This window comes from Canis lupus, chromosome 30 (genome assembly GCF_048164855.1).
Source record: "Canis lupus baileyi chromosome 30, mCanLup2.hap1, whole genome shotgun sequence".
Taxonomy (NCBI): Eukaryota; Metazoa; Chordata; class Mammalia; order Carnivora; family Canidae; genus Canis; species Canis lupus.
Window position 1 is genome coordinate 37,843,572 of NC_132867.1, and position 21,851 is coordinate 37,865,422.

At 41.1% G+C, this 21,851-nt stretch overlaps 1 protein-coding gene across 7 annotated transcripts in view; it reads left to right on the forward strand.

Annotated features, from left to right (window-relative positions):
• IGSF5 (immunoglobulin superfamily member 5) overlaps positions 1-21,851 on the forward strand; it is a 43,941-nt gene that overhangs the window by 12,884 nt on the left and 9,206 nt on the right. For 6 of the 7 annotated variants that reach the window (XM_072807030.1, XM_072807031.1, XM_072807032.1 and 3 more), the window contains 5 exons: positions 2,548-2,847; positions 13,360-13,500; positions 16,231-16,255; positions 19,761-19,861; positions 21,094-21,167. In XM_072807030.1, coding sequence (XP_072663131.1) covers positions 2,548-2,847; positions 13,360-13,500; positions 16,231-16,255; positions 19,761-19,861; positions 21,094-21,167 — 641 coding nt within the window. The remainder of the gene's footprint in view (positions 1-2,547; positions 2,848-13,359; positions 13,501-16,230; positions 16,256-19,760; positions 19,862-21,093; positions 21,168-21,851) is intronic. The other variant, XM_072807033.1, reaches the window with a different exon arrangement.

The following is a 21,851-nucleotide window of genomic DNA, read 5'->3' on the forward strand; positions in this document are numbered from 1 at the left end:
CTATAACTTTTGATTTTAATATGGATGGAAGAATAAGCATCTAGAGGTGTTAAATTCTTTCCCAAGGTCATGCAGAACGAACCCATAGGGCAGGGACTAAACTTTGTCATATTACCAGGTTGCAATGGTCTGAATGGCACTTTGTTCCTAGAGGAACAAATGTTCTCTAAGCAGCAGGATCTCTTTCAAGGGAAAAGAATTTTGAAAAAAAGAGGAAACATTCATTTTATTTTTAAAGTGAATTATCCAAAGATTTATTTTTTCCTCCTGGTGTATCAGCAAGAAAAATAAAGACAGCTTACATAAGTCCCATAGTGAGTCATCCAAAATCTATGTGAATGTTCTAGTCATCACCCTTGTATAGAGTGTTTGTCGTGCTACTCAACAAGATTTGTGAAAGCCAATGTGAAAAGTTGAAGCATAAATATATATAGAAAAAGGAAATGCTTCAGACTGCTTCACTAGTCCATCCATCATCCAATCTACCAATGAATCATATACCAAACTCTAGACCTCTTGTGTTTGTGGGCCACTAGACTTGAGTTCAAGATCATCCATTATTAATTGAGGCAATTCCATTACTTCCAGTTTCTATCATCTGAAAGCCCTGCACCAAAATGAAACAACGGATGGAGAAAAAGGAATAAGGACAAAACCCTTTAGCTTTGAGGGACAAATCCATTCCCCTCTCATTGTTGAGTTTACAATAATCCTTGCTTTAGCAAAGGTACTTTATTTATTCCAAGAGACTATTGAGGAAAGGAATAATTGAGAATGCAATATTTCAGAGAAAGAAGAGCTTTCAGAGCTGATCCAGTTCCATCTAGTTTGGGAACTCTTGGGCATCCCCTACCCTAGATCCTTTCAGAGTCTGTGAGGTCACAACTGTTCCCATAATAATACTAAGATGTGAGTTGCCTTTCCTACTCTCATTTAAGTAGTGCACAGAGAGTCTTCTACTGTATTTTAGGAAGGTCTGTGTAGCTTAGTGGACCTGCATTTCTTAAATGACCAATGTGTGATGATACAAAGTCTTGCAAGAGTGAAAGATCAATCAAAGATAGAGTGATGGATTTTAACGTAAAAGAGAATGAAAATTCCTTTATATACTTTCAGTTTCCACAGTGCAACTAACCTGTAAGAAACCACTACTGGCCCAGTTTGGGAAATCAGAGTATCCTTGATTATCTGAAAAGCCTTCTCATTCTTCCACCTGCATATCCATGCGGGGTCAGATTTTTTTGTATACTCCAAATAAAGCAATATATTGTAACAGATTGAATGCAGAAGCTGATATGAGAATCCAGCTGGGTATTAAAGAGATTTGCATAATTATAAAGCAATGATGTTTTTCTTGATAATTTATTTTGGTTTAAAAATATAGGTATTTCCTCATAAACATATGTTAACTTGTAATGGGTTATCATTGTTATTATAAAATAAATATTTAAAAATAAACGAATACTTAATTCTAATTTCAAGTTTGGTAAATATTGGTAGATAGAATCCACATAAACAAAAGGTCTTTGGAGTCCTCATGATTTTTAAGATTGTAAAAGGTCTTGAAACCTAAACATTTGAAAACCCCAATTTAGTCAAACTGTTTCATTTGACCAATGAAAAACAGAGAGCCTGAAAATGTCAATGACTTGCTCCAGGTGATGGCAATTTTTGTAGGAAATCCAAGATTGAGAACAGAGTTTTTGATTCTTGGTCCAGTGTTCTTCCCATTATATTATGCAGCAGGGAGGATATTTTAACTTGGATGTTCCAACGTTTATATGTTTCACTAAGGCTATGTCTTTATTGGAGCCAATCCTCAGGTTATTTTATTAATATTAGCAGACACAAGGACTATTTTCATATGGGTTTTTTACAATGTTCATACTGGCATATGCCAATATATTAAGGTGGGTCCTTAATAAAAACTTTAAAATAATTTATCTGAGTATTCTATTCTGATACATGATTTAGGGCAAATATTTTTATAATTAGATTTTATTTTGATTTAATTTATAATTGGAAAAGTATTTTAAGGAAATATCATAGGAAGTTATGTTTAAAAATATGTGACCCATAAAATAAATAAAATGAATTGGACTGACCAAAGGCCAGGAAAGACTTGCTTTCCATAAGACCTTGAGATGTCTTCCTACAATGGAAAGAACGCAAAGGTTTTTCCCTTTTTGCTTTGGCTCCCAGAACAGCCCAGGACAACTTTGTAACTCCACTTCAGTGGTTGTGTAGCCTATTATGGCAGGCGCATTTACCTTCTCCTTCCCATATAATTTATACTTTCCTGGACCCTGATTTTTATTTATTCATTTTTTTCTGGAATTATAGATTTTCTGGTGAGCAACCTCACCTTCTTTCAGGAAACTGGCAGATAAAATAAATAAAGACACAGATAAAACCTGAGTTAAGACTCTCGATATAGACATAGCCAGTTAGCACTCATGAAATGTGATTTGAAGGAAAAATTAAAGAAAATTTGGAACCAAGAGACGCATGGTCAGTCCTTCAGAACATTTCTCTTTTCTTCTTTAGTTATGGGGGAGTTGCTCATTCCCAGAGGCAACCTTGTAGTCACTGAAGATGAACCCTGTAATGTGACTTGCTGTGCATTGGGCTGGATCCCACTCCCAGATATTTCCTGGAATATCGGGGTTCTGGTGAGCCAGTCAAGCCATTATTCTGGTCCGGAGCCCAACAACCTGCAAAGTGCAGTGAGTGTCCTGACTCTTACGCCTCAGGGCAATGGGACTTTGACTTGTGTGGCTAACATGAAGGGGTTGCTTGCCCACAAGTCTGTAACTGTCAATCTTACTGTGGTTCAGCCTTCTATGGGTAAGTGAAGACATTTTACTTTATATAAAAAAAAAATTATTGTTGCATGCTTATATTTTATATGTGGTGCTCTTAATCAAGAATGCCTAGGAAAATTGTTTGGTGACCTTGACTTTGGATGGGGATGGTAATGGAGACAAATCAGCATCTGTTTAATGACCCTGTGATTCCACTTTCTTTTAAATTTCATCTTCAAGTGTCTTTCTTATCTACTTACTTATGGAAACCATTAAGAACCTTGACAATTATTTATCTCAAAACACCATCAAGATCAGTGATAGGGATCCCTGGGTGGCGCAGCGGTTTGGCGCCTGCCTTTGGCCCAGGGCACGATCCTGGAGACCCGGGATTGAATCCCATGTCAGGCTCCCGGTGCATGGAGCCTGCTTCTCCCTCTGCCTATGTCTCTGCCTCTCTCTCTCTCTGTGACTATCATAAAAAAAAAATATCAGTGATAAATACCTGAAGTCAATGTTCCTCTGTAGCTTTTATCTGTTGTTCCAGTTTGATCCCATACCCTGGGCCAGTATGAGACAAGTTCTTCTAATATTTGAGGAGGGTGTACAGGTGCTCTTGGATTTCTTCCAACCTTAGTAGAATTATAGTTTCATTTTTTTAATCTGGCAAATCCACAATGTATTTGAAAGTACCTAACTAAGTGACATAAATAAGATGAAGTTGGAGAGGGAGATAAACCATAAGAGACTCTTAACTCTGGGAAACAGTCTGAAAGTTGCTGGAAGGTGGGGGAGGGGTAACTGGGTGATGGGCATTAAGGAGGGCACCTGATATGATGAGCACTGGGTGTTATATGCAACTGATGAATCACTGAACTCTACCTCTGAAACTAATAATACACTGTATGTCAATTAATTGATTTTAAATAAAAAAAATAAAGTTTTCATCCCCAAGAGAACCTACTGTAGGGTCCTTGGCATATTCAAACCTCAAACTACACAACCTGCAGGGCTGCAGAGCCTACTTAAGCTCTGAGTCAGCCCAGGCCAATGAGAAAACATGGGGCCCAGAGCTAGAGATTGACTGACTCCTTAATTTTACAAACTAGGACAGAAAAGGAGGCCCAGAGAGGTGCTGTGCTCTATTTCAGGACATGCATCAGGTTGGGGTGGAACTGGGCCCAGAAGTCAAGAAATGGTTCTCTCTTGACACAAAGATTTTCCCTTTATTCAAACAGCTTTATTTAAAGTTCAGAACAGGGGCACCTGGGTGGCCCGGTTGGTTAAGCACCTGCCTTCGGCTCAGGTCATGATCCCAGGGCCCTGGTATTAAGCTCCAGGTTGGGCTCCCTGCTCAGTGAGGTGTCTGCTTCTCCCTCTTCCTCTGCCTCTCACTCTGCTTGTGCTATGTCTCTGTCAAATAAATAAAAAGTCTTAAAAATAATAAATTTCAGAACAAAACTGCAGCCAGAGCAAGACTGATGAGGAGGAAGGAAGATGTGGCAAAGGAGGAAGAGGAGAAAGCTGAAGGAGGAAGAGGGGGGGAGGGAGATGGAGTAGAGGAAGAAACAATGCTTCACAGAATTTGCCAAGTAAAGGGTCTATTTTAAGTGCTTCTCTGATATTAACCAAATTAACGTGCACAACAGGTCCCTGAGTGGATCCTCATCCAACTGGATGTCTGAGATCAAGATGTTGGTAGAGTTGGTTCCTTCAGAAGACTATAGGGGAACAATCTCTAGGCCTCTCTCTTAGCTTCTGGTATTTGCTGGCAGTCTGGTGTTTCTTGGCTTGTAGAAGCATCAGCCTGAGCTCTGTTTTCATCTTAATATGGTGCTCTCTCTGAGTGCTTGCCTGTATCCAAATTTCCCTATTTATTTATTTTAAAGATTTTATTTATTTGACAGAGAGAGTGAGAGAGCATGAGCAGGGGGAAGGGCAGAAGGAGAGGAAGCAGGGAGCCCCATGTGGAACTCAGTCCCAGAACCCTCAGATCATGACTTGAACCGAAGGCAGATGTTTAACTGACTGAGCCACCCAGGCATCCCCAAATTTCCCTTTTTTTTAAACTAAGGACTCAGGTCATATTGGATTAGAGGGCCCATCCCATCCAGTATAAACTCATTTTAATAAAATTATGTCTGCAATACTTTATTTCCAAATAAAGTCACATTCTGGGAGTACTGGAGGTTAGTACTTTAATGTATGAATTTTAGGGGGGAACAAAAGTCAACCCATGATAATGTCTCCACGAGCCTGTAAAAAGCCATTCAGAGTCTACCTTGTGGTCAGTACAATGATTCTGTGCTTTGCACTGTAGTGATTGGTCCTCAGTGCAGTCAGCCCAAGCTTGCTCCCCTGTTGTTAGGATTTTGCCTCCTGTCTCTGACTCAGATGCCCCCAGAGACCAGGCAGACAACAGAAATGAAAGCATGAGTGAATACATGTGTCAGGTAGGAGGGGAGTGGAGGGGCCCATTGGGAACCAGACCTAATGCTCCATCCACATGGAGCAGCCATACCAGCACCAGGTGGTTGTTGCCAACAGGAAAGGGGATCCAGGACTGCCAGATTTTTGATGTGGATCTGGTGAATATCAATACTTTTGAGGGCGAAGGACACAGAAATCTGTATTTCTTTTTTTTTTTTATTTCTTTGGTTTTAAGTCAAGATCAATTTATTTTAGTTAATTAAATTTGGAGGAATTCAGCTTATTCTCTATTAAGACTATATAAGAAGAAAAAGCTAGAATTCAAACCCAGCTTACTTTTCTTGCCTCCAGTTTATTATTATTATTATTATCATTATTATTTAAAGATTTTATTTGAGAGAGAGAGAGAGAGAAAAAGAGAGAGAGAGAGAACACAAGCAGGGGGGAGCAGTGGAGGAGGAAGGAGAAGCAGACTCCCCACTGAGCAGGGAGCCCGATGTGGAGTTTGATCCCAGGACCCCAGGATCATGACCTGACCTGAAGTCAGATACTTAACCAGCTGAGTCACAAAGGCACCCCTCCAGTTTATTATTTTTAACAACAAAAACCTTTAGAAAAGTTGCAAGACAAGTGCAATGAATATCCATGTACCTTTGCCTAGATACAACAAATATTAATATTTTGTCATCTTTGCCTCTTTCTCTCTCATTTTTTTTTCTGAACCATTTGAGAGTTGATGACACTTTATCCCTAAATACCTCCGATATGTATCATAAGAATGAAGGCATTCTATTTAACCACACCCGATGTAGTTGGCAATCAGGAAACGTACTGCTGACACAAGACTGTTATATAATATACACTGCATATTCAAGTTTCACCAAGTATCCTTTATAGCGATTTTCTTCTCCAAACCAGTATCCAGTCAAAGGCCATGCCTTGCCTTTGGCTGTCAGGCGTTGCAGTCTCTTTCCCTTACTCTTGAATGGTTCCCTTACCTTTCCTGTCTTTGCTGATTATAAACATTTTTGAAGGGTCCAGGCCATTTTTGCAAGATGCTCTTCAATTTGGATTTGTCTGAGGTTTTCCAACATCCTTTGATTTGAGGCTGTCTATTCTAGGCAAGTCAAGGGTAATGTCACATGGGCTCATGATGTCAATTTTCTCTATCAATGGTAATAAGTTTGATCATCTGGTTAATGATTTCTCCATTGTAAAGGTCCCTTTCTCCATTATAATTAATATGTAATCAATGAATACTGTATGAATATCTTATTTCCCAGCGGGCTTTCACCTAATAGCTTTTGCGTTCATCAATAAGTCATTGCCTGACTCTGTTGTTTCTATGGCGGTTGTAAAAGAATGATTTTTCTGGCTCCATCATAATTTTATCTTTGTTAGTTGGTAGTCTTCTGTAAAGAAGAGCCTTCTTTCACTTTTTCTTTTTCTTTTTTTTTAAAAAACAGTTCAAATATGAACTCATTTTTATTCAATACTATAATCTACTCCTGTCATTATTCATCTTGATGCTCCAGATTGCTCCAGGTTTGGCTAGTGGGAATCCCTTCCAGCTGGCTCTGGTGTCCTTTTGACATGGCCCTATTAATTTTTGAGCACTTGGCCCAATAAAATGTTCTGAACTCCCTTTGCATTTTCCTTATTCTATCCTGGAATCAGCCATTTCTCCAAGGAGCCAATCCAGCTGGCTTTGAAGCTATTTAAGTATGATAAAGAGGGATCCCTGGGTGGCTCAGCAGTTTAGCACCTGCCTTCGGCCCAGGGCGTGATCCTGGAGTCTTGGGATCAATTCCCACATCGGGCTGCTCCCTGCATGGAGCCTGCTTCTCCCTCTGCCTGTGTCTCTGCCTCTCTCTCTGCGTGTCTCTCATGAATGAATAAATAAAATCTTAAAATAAATAAATAAATATGATAAAGTATGGTCCAAGCTTTGAAATGGAAGATTTTTTTAAGAAGTCCTATTAGCACCAAATAGAATGAAATCGACTATTTAAAGCACACATCTTAACAAGGTAACAGTGCAACAAGGAGCTCTGGTCTGACTGATGATGCCCCATATAAATGGATTTTAGAGATTCACTTGCCTGCAAAGTTTCTCTTTTGTAGGGGAAGGGCAAGGGACACATAATTTCCCTTGATCGGGTTTAATTCCGTGGAGTGCTTCCCTCGTCAGCTAGGACTAGGGAAGTTAGCGGCCTTAATTATGGCAGCTGGAGTCCCTGCAGCCTCAAAGGGAAGCACAGTGGGTGCCTTGCAATGAGTCTTACTTTATTGGACTCATTTGGAAAAGGGTAATTTGTTCCTAAATTATTCATCAAGATTCAGAGCAGCTGGTGGCTGGCTGCATGTTGTGTATTTTATGCAAGTTTTAGTAGCTGAAGGCCTCATTACAGCCCCGGCTGCTGGTGTCTGGGAGGCTTCTAGGAGCACAGCCAGGAGTGTGGAACACCCAGAATGCACCCTCCTGTGCGCTGTGCAGGCTTCTCCAGGAATCGATAAGCATCATCATGTCCCGCCAACCCATTTCCTCCTAAAAGTGCAAGGAGTCTCTGTTCATTGTGCTCATTTCTGGAGCAGTCCCTGTGAGTCGTTGCAGGAATGACAATGGCAGTTTAGGAAGGCTAATTAGTTCAAGCCAAACAATCATTGAAAGAAAAGCAGGCTGAAAAGGGTACTGCTCATGTTTCTTTTTTTTTTTTTTAAAGTTCAATGTTCTTGATTCCAGAAGCAACGCAGCCTTCAAGCATTGCAGACAGGTGTTCAACTGGCAGGTGGAAGCACCTCTCATGCACGCCTTGAGATAAGCACTGTCCACCCCCTGGGCATCCAGCTGCGTGGCTTTCTCTGTTTTCTCGTTCAAGTGTACAGACTGCGAAGCATTAGAGCAAAGCGACATTTTTAGGACAGAGGTGCACCTGCTAGAGTGTAGTGACTCCAGGTTATAGCCTTAGTTTTGTGAGGAGTGGCAACTTTGAGCACAGACCGAGGGGGGGCAGTGACAGTCCTGGGTCACAGTGCTGGCTCTGGCTGTGAGTCTCTGGGCAAGTCACTGACCTCTTGGGCTCAGTTTTCTTGCTTATAAAAAGAGAGAGGGAGAAGAATAGGACAGGACCTCTCTCTCCCGGGTTGCCCGTTAGTCTCCAGGAGCTTTAACGCACAGGATGATGCTCAGGCCCCACGCCAGAGGTTCTGATTGAATTGCCTGGAAATTTGACATTCTTAGGGAAGCTCCCAGATTCCTGGGCAGTCAGACCGGGGACTACAGAAGAGGGAAATCCCGAAGAAGGCCTTGTCGCCTGACCCAGCCTCATCAGGGGGCCACTATCCACACAGATTGCCTCTTCCTTGCTGTGTGGCTTTGGGCAAGTTACTTAGCCTCTCTGTGTCTCAGTTTTCTCATCTGTAAAACTAAGATAATGATAATATCTACCTCACGGGCTTGTGGTTGGTGTAATCAGGAAGCGGGTTACCATGTCTGAAGCACTCAGGACAGTCCCTGCTGCAAAGCCCGCAGGGTGGGAGAGGAGGCAGTGGCTGTCACTTGTTTCACTGATTCAGAGGTCTCCTGTGTCCCATCCAGTCTGCACAGGAGCACACTTTGCACATGACGCTGATGACATTTTGTTTCGAGAAATTCTATGTGGCCTTTTAAAACTCTGAGCATTTCTGTGAGAGCATCTGGGAAGTACTAGCTTCCTTTTCTGCACAGATGGGAGAAGGACAATCTGGAAGTTGTGATGAAAAGTCGTGCAGTAAACTCGGTAATGTGGTCCTGTGTGAGGGAGCACAGGGAGGAAGGCCAGTGGGGTTGAGCTCGGAAATCCTCTTCCTGGGTCGCCTCATGCACAGACGAATCCCTTCCAGCAACTCTGCTGTTTGCCTTGAACCATTATGGCCACAGCCTTCGCTAGGGCCCAAGTCAGGGACCAACGCCCAGCGGGACTCCCCATTTCCAGTAAGACCTGGGCTATATCTTCCCAGAAGATATTCCAGGTCGGACACACAACATGAGTTTGAAAGACGAGAGTCTCAGCCCTGGGTTGTTGTTTTTTTTTTTTTCTTTTCCCTGTTCTGAGTGCCCTTGTCCAGTTCACTGAGCCTCTTTGTCCTGTGTCTTATCCACACAATGAAGTGGTTGGATTGTGGACAAGGTCATTTCAAGATTCTGGGCTTTCTGTCCACTGTCATGCTTTTTATCAATATATGACCATTATTTATTTTTCTTTCAGTCCACTATAAATGTGCTTATTTAAAGATTAGGGATGGCTGCATGGTGTGGTGGCTGAGTTGTCTGCCTTTGGCTTGGGTTGTGATCCTGGGGTCTTGGGATTGAGTCCCACATCAGGCTCCCTGTGGGGAGCCTGCTTCTCCCTCTGCCTGTGTCTCTGCTGCTGTTTCTGTGTCTCTCATGAATAAATAAATGAAAATCTAAAAAAAAAGAGAAAAATAAACATTAGTATCACATTGAAGTGTTTATAATAAATACGCATGTATGTTTTCATATATATGTCATATGTGATAAATTAAAAATCATTATTAAAATAAGGAAGGTTCTTTTTTTAAAATAGATTTTATTTATTTATTCATGAGAGACGTAGAGAGAGGCAGAGACATAGGCGGAGGGAGAAGCAGGCGCCCTGCAGGGAGCCCGATATGGGACTCAATCCCAGGACCCTGGAATCACAACCGGAGCCAAAGGCAGATAGATGCTCAACCACTGAGCCACACAGGTGCCCCAAGGAAGGTTCTTCTGTGCAGCTCCAGTAGCAAATTACACCTCCTCATGGTGCATACACCATGCTATTTTGGGGAGCCCTACTGAAGTAGAGAGAGAAGGTTAAGTCTTCCCCCGGTGTGGAACTCTGGGGGAGATTTGACCCCCAGTGGACTGTGATCACAGCATATAGGAAGCAAAAGAAAGAGCCTTGTGGCTTCTGACAGCAGTTGCTGTTTTGATGAGAGTTTGGGGCTTTTAGGTGAGTGCAGGCATCAATTTGCTAAACTTGGTGGTTAAATTAAGAGACAAGAGAGTGAGTGAGGTCACAATATCACCTGCTCTCTTCCTTGGTTTGGTCACCGAATCCGGTGAGGTAGCTGGTCCCTTCCTTTAAAGAGCTCCTCCCTGAGGATAAGCAGATGTTTCTGTGCTTCATCAGAGGAAAGGTTGTCACGTCAAGATTTGATTGACAGAAGCTTGGCACACTGAACATTTTCTTCAGCAGGGGAAGAAAATGCCCTGATAGAGAATGTTTAAGTCAACAATGTGTGTTGACTTTTTCCAGTACAAACTCCAAGCCCATCTCTTGAATCCTGAGTCAGACCTTAATGTTTAACCCCAGCTGTCTCCCCTATTAAGAAAGCTGCTAATATTTGCAAACTTCAATTTGTAAAAAGTTCATCAGACTGACTTAGGGTGACGTCAGCAATCTTGAACGCGTGTGTTGTACCCTACGGTGTTCTCAGCACTTTCACATACATCCCGAGTCTCTGAACACCTTAGGGGAGGGAACGGGGCAGGAATCCTTGCAGATGAGTGAGCCAGTGGCCAGAGGGAGCACAAGGAAAACAGTGCCCTTGAGCTTTCACTGGATCCATTGACATGAAGCCCAAAGCTTCTTGTCAGTCGCAAAGCTTCCGCATGGTGATCTGAGTTTAAACTCCAGATTGTGATTATCATAAATGTGGTTTTGGACTTAATTTTTTTTAATCATATCCATAAGAGGAAGGTTATGGGAACATTCTGTAATGTGGCAGTTTGCTTAGGAAGTGTTTCCATTTTGGGCGTTTTCAATGTGTGGATCACCAACCACCTGTGTCAGGATCACCTGGGTGCCATTCCACACCCGCTGACTTGGCACCACTGGGGATGGGCTTGGGATCTGCATGTGTAACAGGCATTCCAGGTGATGCTGGGATTTTGCTCTCTGTGTAGCAGCGGATAACTTGTATCACTCTCTGGATGTGTGAAGACATTGGCTTGTTTTAAAGCTTGACTTCTGGGGGTGCTTGAGTGGTTCAGTTAGTTAAGCATCCAACTCTTGGTTTTGGCTCAGGTCATGATCTCAGGGTTGTGAGATCCAACCCTACCCCAGACTCTGTGCTCAGCATGGAGTCTCCCCATCCCTCTCCCTCTGCTTCTTCCCCCATGTGTGTGTGCTCTCTTTCTCTTTCTCTCTCTTTCAAATTGATAAATAAATAAATAAAAAGAAAATATTAAAACTCCAATTCTGGGGCTGAGGAGGGGTGTTATGAGGAGAGTAGAATCCTGTCCCTACCACCTCCACCTTTCTCGGAGAATTCTTTTCCTATTTCTGTCTGTCACAAATTATCTCACAAAAATGGTGGGTGATGTGAAGCTCCATCCATACATCCTCCCTCCCTCCCTCCCTTCCTCCCTCTGTCCCTCCCTCCATTCCTCTGATGTACCCAATATGTGCTAGGTGCTTGGAATATAAGAAAAATAAGACACAGTCCTTGACCTTGAGGGGACTAAGTTTAGTTTAGATAGTAGCAGATGTGTAAGAAGAACTGGAAGTGACAGCCATCAATTTCACAAACATTTAAGGTGGCAATGAACAGGAGATGTTTTCAAAAAATGAAATAAAAAAGAAACATTGCAGGGAATGCAGAAGCTTTGCATGAAGAGCAGAAGACAAGTATCTTTTTATATTACATAATTCTTCAAAGCACAGAGGTCTCTGAATTTTGGCACATGCTCTGAGATCAGTCCATGTATTATTTTTCAGTGTGATCCTTACTTGCCCACGAGTCAGAATCCAGGTGGTTGATGATTGTAGAAACCAGAGCATTAGTGATCATCTCTAACCATTCCTGCAAGGTACTCTGAACATTTAACTTTGACCCAGTATTATCAAATTATGATTTCAAGGTCAATTTTCATGGATGACTTTAAGGAATAACACCCAAGAACTGTTTTTCCCACTATAACCTATGGTTCCAAAAAGCTGGAAAGGCTGTTGTTTTATAAACTCTATCTTCCTTCATAGAAAGTCTACTGTTTCAGTATTTTCTGATGACTCGCATTTAATAAAATAGCATTTGTTCACAATGAGAGTCCAACCAAGCACTCAGGACTGAGTGACAGATTTTATTGAGTAGCAATTCACATTTGAACAGATCAACTTAAATGTGGTTTGACCTCAGCCTTGTTCAGGAGGGGAAGTGCGATGGTGGGTAAGAGCTCCCTCCAAGACCTTCTGGTAGTTCCCACAAACCCTTGGCTGGGCAGTGCTGTCCAACAGGGCAATGCTGTGATGAGGGCAATGCTCTACACCTGTTGGAATCAAGCACTTGAAACGTGATCAGTGCAACTGAGGAGCTGAGTATTTAATGGTATATAATTTTGGTTAATTTAATTTCAATTTAGATAACCGTGTAAAGTGTGCTGGACAGCTCTTCCTAAGACAGGATTGCCCTACCTGGTATAGCTTTCTCTTCTCCCTTTCACTCCCTGCTGGCACTTGCCTATCTGTTCTCTTTCCCAACTCCATGACTACTGGATACAACAAGAGGGCAAAGCGGATCCTAAGGCTGGTGGCTCTTGAGAACCATGGAAAGCAGCAATTATCAGATGATAAATGAGTTCTGTGGGTGTGGTGTGAATTGGCGTGACACTTCTTCAGTGTGTCCTCAGTTTTTCTGGACTCTGGACCCTTGATGGGTGGGAACATGGGAGGGAGAACCAAATGCTAGTCTTTGCAGTCTTGACCAGCAGTAGCTGCTCAGTAAGTATTCTTTGGCTCAATAAAGCATGTTAGAGTGTGGTAATTTCTACTGCAACCGGGGAGCTGTTGTCCCTTGCTGTCTACTCCCCCTCTAGGAATGATAGAGGTGCTAACCAATGAATACTGGGGCTGTGTTGCTCAGTGGTATTTATTGGCAGCAGTAAGTATTGTAATGGAAGATCCTATAGAGTACTGGACATCTGTACATATTGAAGAGAAGTTGGCCTATGACACCCAGCTGTAATGGGTGGAATTGTTATAATATTATCAGAAAATAAAATATAACTGAATTTTGATTACGTGCCCTACACAGTAGCAAGCACCACTAACTACAATTTTTTTTTCTTCTTTCAACCTTATAGGTAGCATTGATAAACCAGGTACATCATTGCCTACCTGGGCCATAGTTCTGCTTGCAGTATCATTGTCATTGCTTTTGATCCTGATAATTATTCTGATTATAATATTCTGTTGTTGTTATGTCTCCGGGAAGGAGAAAAAAGGTAATTTTTTTGTTCATATAGATTCATATATATTTTTGAACTTTTGGCACAAGCACTTGAATTTCATTAGTTCCTCAGCTCTTCCGTAAGGTGCATTGGCCTTCAGAGTGTACTTTACTTGAAACTGGACATGTGAGCTTCAGAGAATGAAAGGACTTCCTAAAGAAGGGATACATTCCTTTTGGGGGCATACTGAGATCTTCACACTTTTGGGAAGGTGAAGAGACAGCACCTTTCTCAGCGAAGACACTGACTATTTGAGTTTTGTGCATATTTGTGAGGTTGTAAGGGCATTGTAATCTGCCATTCAGATACTATGCTTTTTTTCTAGAATAATGACTACCTATCTGAGCACATTAAAACAATATCTCCTATTTTGTGTAATTCCAAATTGCCTTTTGTAGGCAAAATGTTGTAGAGGTAGGAAAAAAAGAAGGTCTTCTGTCAGTAAAAATAGAATAGATAAATTAATAAAGACGATTACACATTTCTTCTGAATGATGTCTTTAGAGATACTCAAAAGCAGTGGCCTTGTTTGGGAGCCAGGCTCAACATTGGGGTGGGCTTGTTGTAGAATTGAGCCGTTTGTGACTCTAAAAACCAAGGATCTTTGTCATGTAGTTGGCTCAGGACTTTCCAAGTGCTGAATGTGTGCCCAGCCTTACTTTTCTTTGTCTCATAAAACCTCACTTATGCCTATTTGAATATTTTCTACAGTTAATTTTTCTTAAAATCAGACTTCTGATATTAGGCTACATGTCAGTTTAATTGCATTTAAAATTTTATTAATACTAATTGCCCTTTGATGAGCACTTTTTGTGGATGTGCCAGGCACCGTGTTTATTATCCTACAGGGAATATCTCTCTTAGTGAGATATTCTGTGTAAAGTGCATAGTTAAGCCGTATCTAGGCTAATTGTCTAGCCTTAGCCCCTGCATGGATTTGGTTTGGGATTGGGAATTAATTCCATGATACAACTTTATTCCCTAGGCAACAGCACATGAAAAGTAGTAAGCTTCTGTTGGCCCAGATTTGGTGGGAATTTGCTTTTACCTGGGAGTTACCCTATATGCCACAGATGGGTTACTCAAGCAAAATACACTGGATTTTAAATGAAAACTATTGGATAATTTAAATTTTAATTTAGAAGTGACTAGGATTGTTCAGTGCCTTCAGATTAATTGTTTTCAATATTATCTGTTGTGGTGTCATTGGAGGACATTCTGGTTATTTGGATTTCTGCTTCTCTAGCCTGGTAAGAAGGCTTGATGGTTGGTGGTCCATGTAAGATGTACACCAGGGTGACTCTGATTCTTAGCATCCTCATTTACAAGATGAGAATAAGTACCATCCTATAGATTGGTTGTGAGGATAAAATACATTGATATGTGAAACTTCCACCGTAGATTTTATCCTCTATTTAACTTTGAGATGAAAAGCTCATAAAAGAGTATGCTGTTTTTATTGCCCTGGTTTGTAACAGGCCCAGGTAGGTGCTATGAGCAGGGCCTGTGACACCTCTCTCACAAATGCTACCCCATCAGGTGGAATTCACAATGGACACTGCACTTCACCCTGACATAAATGTAAAGGATGCAGAGTGGTCCTAGATTTCCCCATGACAATTATTTCCATGCTTAAAAATAATACACATCAAGTTTCTTCAGAAGTACTTTCTGGCACTTTGCTTTACTGGTGCCTGGAAAATTCTCAGTGCTCTGACCGGTTAACTGGGCACTGACCCCACTCAGTGTGGCCTGAGGGCCTTGGGATTGCTTGTGCTAATAGAACAGAGAAACCAAGCTCCCATCTCCTGGAGTCCATCTTTTATGGGAACACTAGTGACATACCAGACTTTCAATTCAAGTAAGATTGCTTCTGAGGTTCAATTTGGGATGTGAATTGGCAGATGTTACTACAACTGAAAGTAAGTGAGAACATTATCTAAAGATAAGGAAGGTGAAAACCTTTTAGATCTCAGTAAAGCTGGATGAATAGAAGGCCTTGACAGGACAGCAGAGTTGCAAAGTGTTCTTTTGAGACAGATGATTGGAGACTGGTTTGTGGCTCTGTTACTATTTCAGGTTCTAAGTTCCTTTTAGTCTAAGAATCCACTGATTAAAAACATTAGTACTTTAATGACAGCTTCTGGGGGTGAATGCAACTCTGCATTGATACCATCGCTACATGTTGATTGAAAAGGTATCTTAGAATTAAGGAAATGCAGTGCTTAAGCGATGTAATTCCTTATTTGTTAAAGTATAGTAATAAAATATAATAGTGTCTAGTTTGTTAAAAATATGATGACACTAACACCTACCTCTTGGGTGGTTGTAATGATTAAATGAAATAATATTTTGCACTGTGCTGGCACACAGTGAATACTGAGTGAATGGCAGTAGGGACTGGGAATGCAGAATGCCTCCTCCTGGTGAATGGAGTCTTTGTATCTCGCTAGTCAAATTCAATACTCATTAAATACTTATTAGGTACCTGCTATACTTCAGGTATAGTAATGATATGATAGTTAATAGTGAATTCTACTTTCCTTATGCTTGAAAGTCATTTGGTAATTCAGTATGGGGGAATTTAATAATACTGAACGGTCACAAATACTCAGCAATGTATTTAAAATGAGGGGGTCTATAAAATTGATTAGATTTTATTTTCAGAATAATTATCCTCATTTTGCTAATGTGATTTTGTTCCCCTTCCCCCCTTTTTTTCAGAATCTAGTTATCAAAGTCAAATAAGGTAAGTTTGAAATCACATCAATTTTCTGAAAACAAAACCAAAAAACTGAAAAACAACCAAGCAACACCAACCCTACCACCATTAACACACACAACTGTGGGGTTTCAGAATTGTGTTAATCAAAATTAAGTACTGAAAATGGACAGCTCCGAAAAACACGTATGCCAAATGCAAACTCATATGGTAAAATTAATTGTAAAATAAAATAGGGGATGGAGCTCCTGCCTACATTTGACTTGCCCTGGCTCACTTAGGAAAATAGATTTTCTGCTTGGTGTCTGGCATTTGCAACTCTTTCCACAAGAGGACAGTATGCACCGTGACTGTTGTCCCTCCTGTTTTGAGTCCATCTAGGGGACTTGAGGACCATTTTAAGAATAATAAAGAACCAGGCGGAGGTCCTGCTGGAATTTCTGGGGCAGTGGAGAGCAGTGAGGAAGCCAGCTGGATGGCTGCCGGCACATGAAAGCTGACCAGGCAGACAAATTAGGTAGCGTTTACTGCTTGTACCACTAATGGGGGAGGGGACAGAAAAATCCTTGCCATTCCCACAGCTGTCCAGAAGTAGCTGCAAGCAATTTTAAGGTAGCTACTATGTCAAGGACCTACAATAATACAATAACCAGCTGAAATGTCTGCAATATTTACACAAGTATAAATGCACTAAAAGGAGGGATTTTTAGATAGCAGTGACTTTGCTGGAGGTGTTATAACAAAACCATATCTAATTTTCAGTATTTTATTAGACAATTATAGTTTTTGAAATGCTGTGATTTTAAAATACCCTTTGGCTACACGTGGTGAATGAAGATGTGTGTCATCATTGTGTAACAGACACTGGCTATTTTCCCTTTGACCCCAATCGCTCAATGGTGATAATGTGGTGTTGGGAGAGGTGGCTGTGGTCTCTCTGAGGACACCATGAAGCAGCAGTCTGAAACTACACCTCCTTTGGGGCCTGACTTAGGGCAAGAGGAGAGGAAGGCAAATGGACTCCAGTAATTGTTCTGGCATTTCTCTTGATTGCTGTCATCAGAAGGAGGGCAGCTTGGATTCTTCTATTCACCATTATTGACTTCACAACATCTTTTATTTCTATTTTCTAGGATCTTAGATGATTTCAAAACATAGTACAGTGGTCAACAGCTATTTGGAGTCAAGTAGAGAATAAGAGGAATAATGACAAGAGCAGCAATAAAATGACAGTAGCGATGACAATAGCTAGTATCCGCTGGGTGCCGAACATACATTAGGCCTGGGAAGGAAAGACAGGGTGACTCACTGGGACCCCTGTACCCTATCTGCTTTCCCTGCACTGTGCTGGCTGTGCAAACTCCAGCTGCTCGCAGGTTCCTTCTGCAGTAAAATGACATGCATATGTCTTCCTATAGAATCAATGCATGTTTATTATAGAAAAAAATTAAAAATATGCTTTTAGGAAATGATTTTGAGGGACCTCTGGGTGGTACAGTCAATTGTGCCCAACTCTTGATTTCTGCTCAAGTTGTGATCTTAGGGTCTTGAGTAAGCCTCAGATTGGGCTCTGTGCTCTGTGAGGAGTTTGCTTGTTACTCTCTCTCCCTCTATCCCACCTCCCCTAAAAATAAATGGATAAATCTTTAAGAAAAATAGAAATGATTTTGAAATCTCCCCCTAATTCTATTGTTTAGAAGCAGGTATTATTATCAAAGTATGTGTCTGCTCACACACATATGCATTTACATAGATACACACATATGCATTTTGTGTCACATAGATACACACACATGGATTTTGTGAAATTTGGATCATAGTAAATGTTATTTCACAGCTTGCTTTCTCATTTGGCACTATTCTGAAGATTATTTCTGTTAACAAATTTCTATAATAAATAAATTTCTTTTAATGAAACAAAATATTTGTTTCATTAGCGTAATAAAAATACCTTATTGAAGTATAATGTAAATCCAGAGAAGTACACAAATCATAGGTGTATAGCTTGATTGCTTTTCACAAAGCATATGGACCTTGAGTGGGGACATGCAGAACTAGAACATTCCTAGCACCCCAATCTCCTCATGCCTCTCAAATCCTGTCTGCCCCTTCCTTAGGGTCATGTCTTTTTAAAGTTTTTTTTATTATTGTTATTTAAAAAATTTTTTTAGAGGGAGATTGAGAGAGAGGGACCAGGGAGGGGCAGAGAAAGAGGGAGAGAGAGACTCTTAAGCAGGCTCCATGCCCAACACAGAGCCAAACTCAGGATCTCACAACCCTGAGCCCAAATCAGGAGTCGGATGCTTAAGTGACTGATCACCCAGGCATCCCAAAGGTTATGTCTTCTGACCTCTGTCTCTCCCCACATCCCCAGAGATTAGATTTTAGATTAATACAAACTTTATATAAATGGAATCATATCATATATACTCATTCATTTTGGTTTTCTTAAGTGTCACACTGTGAGATTGGTCCATATTGTTCAATGAAGATGTAGATGGTTTATCATATAATACCACACTCTGGGTATATATGCAACTTATTTTTCCCTTACATGGGCATTTTGGATAGTTTTGGGGGTCATTATGAATTCTCTGGCACTAAGCAATTTGATATGGATCTTTGGAGACAAGTTCATAAGTACTCCTTCCTGTTTGTAGTAGGTTGGGTTTATATCTACCAGTGAGATCTGGGTAGTAGAGTCAGAGTAGGTAGGGCAGACAGCATTGCCATACAGTTTTCTGAAGTGGGTGTGTTAGTTTATACTTTCACCAGCAGTGCATGAGAGCTCTCACCTGTAATAATTCTTACAGGTGGCATGGAATTTCATTTTGAAGATGTATTGTCATGTATTTCACTAGTCCTCAGTGGTGAGGCACTAGGCCATTTGCAGTATTTGCTGTTATCAATAGTATGAATGAACATTCTTTCAAGTAAATCTTTGCACATACCTTTGGTTATTTCCCTATAATAAGTTCTTAGTGGTCATGCATGAATATTATTAAATCTTTGGATATCCATTGTCAAGTTTTCTTCCCCTGGGGTGTTGCACACATTTTTATTGTATTTCAGAGATTGGCACACATTTTCTATAAAGGGCCAGATAGTAAATATTTTGCTTTTGCAAGCCACGTACTCTCTATCACAATGACTCAGTTCTGTTGATAGCTATACATAATATGGAAGCAGACGGGTGTGGCTGTGTTCCAATAAAACTTTATTTATAAAAATAGGTGGTGTATTTGCCATGTAGGTCTTAGTTTGCCAACCCTGTTTAATTTGGTCACTGGCTTCTGAGGATTGATTATCGACTGGGGAATGGAGTCCATGGGGCTATCATGATGAAGTTCCATCTCTCCCCACCTCAATGGGAGCATGAGAGACAGATCAATCACACAGTCTGCTGGTGGCTCTGAGTGTCTTTCCTGATGCTGTGGTAAGTTCAGCAGGCACGAATGCTCTGGGTGGAGCAGTGTGAACTGAACGTCCACTGCTGATTAACATTTGGCTTTTTAAAATGGTCTAATTCCAGGAACTCTGCAAGTATGAAGACAAACAAAGAAACTTCTGAGATAAACTTAAAAAGTGGGAGTGAAAACAGTGCCTATAGCCCAGATGAACCGAGGACAGCAAGTGAGTGGGCATGTGGGGCAGTCAGAAGACCTGGGCATGTGCAAGAGGGGCTGGCAGCACCATGCAGGGGACTCAGCCCTTGTGGGTCATTATTTTTTGAGTAACTTTCAGAAGAAGGAAAAATTTCAGGACTAGAAGTATTCTAGGAGCAGAGAAACAGTAAAAAAAACCCACCCATTTGTCCAAAGTTTAAAGTAAAGTGGGATGAAAATTTAAAGGCTTTTAAAATAAATTTTCTGGTTTCTTTTTTTTTCATGCTTTCTCTTTTGTAAAAGCCTTCTATCTTTAGTAAAGCATGTGAGGAGGCATTTTAATACATTGAGGGTCACTTGCCCCAAATGTCAAATAAAACTGAAACTCAAGGAGAAATCTGTTCCTACTGAGCTCTAGAGGGTGTGGGAGAATCAAAAAAGGAAACCCGACTTTGAAAAGTCTTTGTAGCACCTGAACATCTTCCCTTTCGAGGACACAGTCCTCGTGGGGGCATCTTGGATGGCTTGGCCACCAGCAAGCGGCAGGGGTAGGATTTGATCTAAGATCCTTCCGGAAGGCAGATGAGAGAGGAAGGGAGTACACATGGGTAGGAGAGGGAGACCCGGCCCTTACAAGTTGCCTGGCAAAACAAATTCCATGGAAAGGTGTTTGGTTAGTTAGTTCTTGCTGAGAGGCTCTCCCTCAAATTGTTCTTACTAAGATTGGGGCTGCCCTCCATGGTCATCTCTCCCCCTTCACCATGGGCACCTCCCATGTCCATTCCAAATGGCTCACTTCAGCTTCCACAAAGCATGACCATGTCCTTTCACATTCTGACCACAGCTTACAAAATATCCTATGGGCAAATGTTTATTTATTAGTGTTTCGAGCAATTAATCAAGTAGCTTGACCAGAATCATGGCCCAAACCAAACCTCTTTGTCTTTTTTATCCTCTTGTGTTCTGTATTTATTTTCCCTTTATTTATTAAAGCTACGGATTCACCTTGTCTCTGGATGAGGCTAATGAGTCAAGGAAGGACTTGACTGTGAGTTTGGCATATTTTTATTTCATTAGAAAGTTAAGATTTGAAAAGTATATGACCTCAAGGGAATGCTAAAAACAAGTCTGTCTGTGGTTAAGGATTACTTTATGCTAGGGCTACTACCTAAGAGCCAATGTGTTTCTTTATAAATCAGAATTGCTTGGATGTTATTTGGGTTTTGTCACTCACACTCTAAAATCATTCTTCTCTTGCAGAGCTTGCTTCTCTCTCGCCAGAGTCCTCCGAATCCAGTGCTCTGGAACAACACAGAAACAGGCAACCACATCAGGTGATTGAGACTATTTTCCCTATTTGGAGATTTTTATTTTTAGCCATTTAAAAATCCTTGCCTGTTGGTAGGTGATTATAAAATAGTACTTGCTTTATGTTCAGGTTGGAAGAATGAGGCCTTTGCTCACTGGTCAACCTGCTAGCATGGAGGACATGTAGTGCCTCTTGCACAGAAGTGTAGGTGAGAGCTTGTAGATCTTGGGGTATCTCTTACACGCCCACATAGAGATGCTGAGTGGGCAGTTAGATGTGAAGTCTGGAGTTCCAGCTAAGGAACACTAGTTGTAGATATTTTTGGTTGTTAGGCAAACTCTGGTGGGTTCCATCCTTCCAAAGAACATGAAGAACACAATCACCCGGGACCTATGAGGACACGGTATGTTACTTTTGTGACACAAAGCAGTGTTGGTTGCCACAGATGAGTGAACTGCAGTGCATACACAGAAAATGTGATTCTTTATATCCACCATTGTATTAGGCAAAATATGTATTTTCTGACCTCCACAATGGTACCTTCTAATGAGAAGCACTTTGATATGACTCTGTGATGCTGTCCCGATGTTTATGGATATCCTCCTCTTTAGCTCTTGGAAAAGGCTCACTTGCAGATTGGGTTCCTGACAGGACGTGAGATCTGTGGTCTTGGCTGTGTTCTGCCTATGAGTCCCTATTAGTCTGAGGT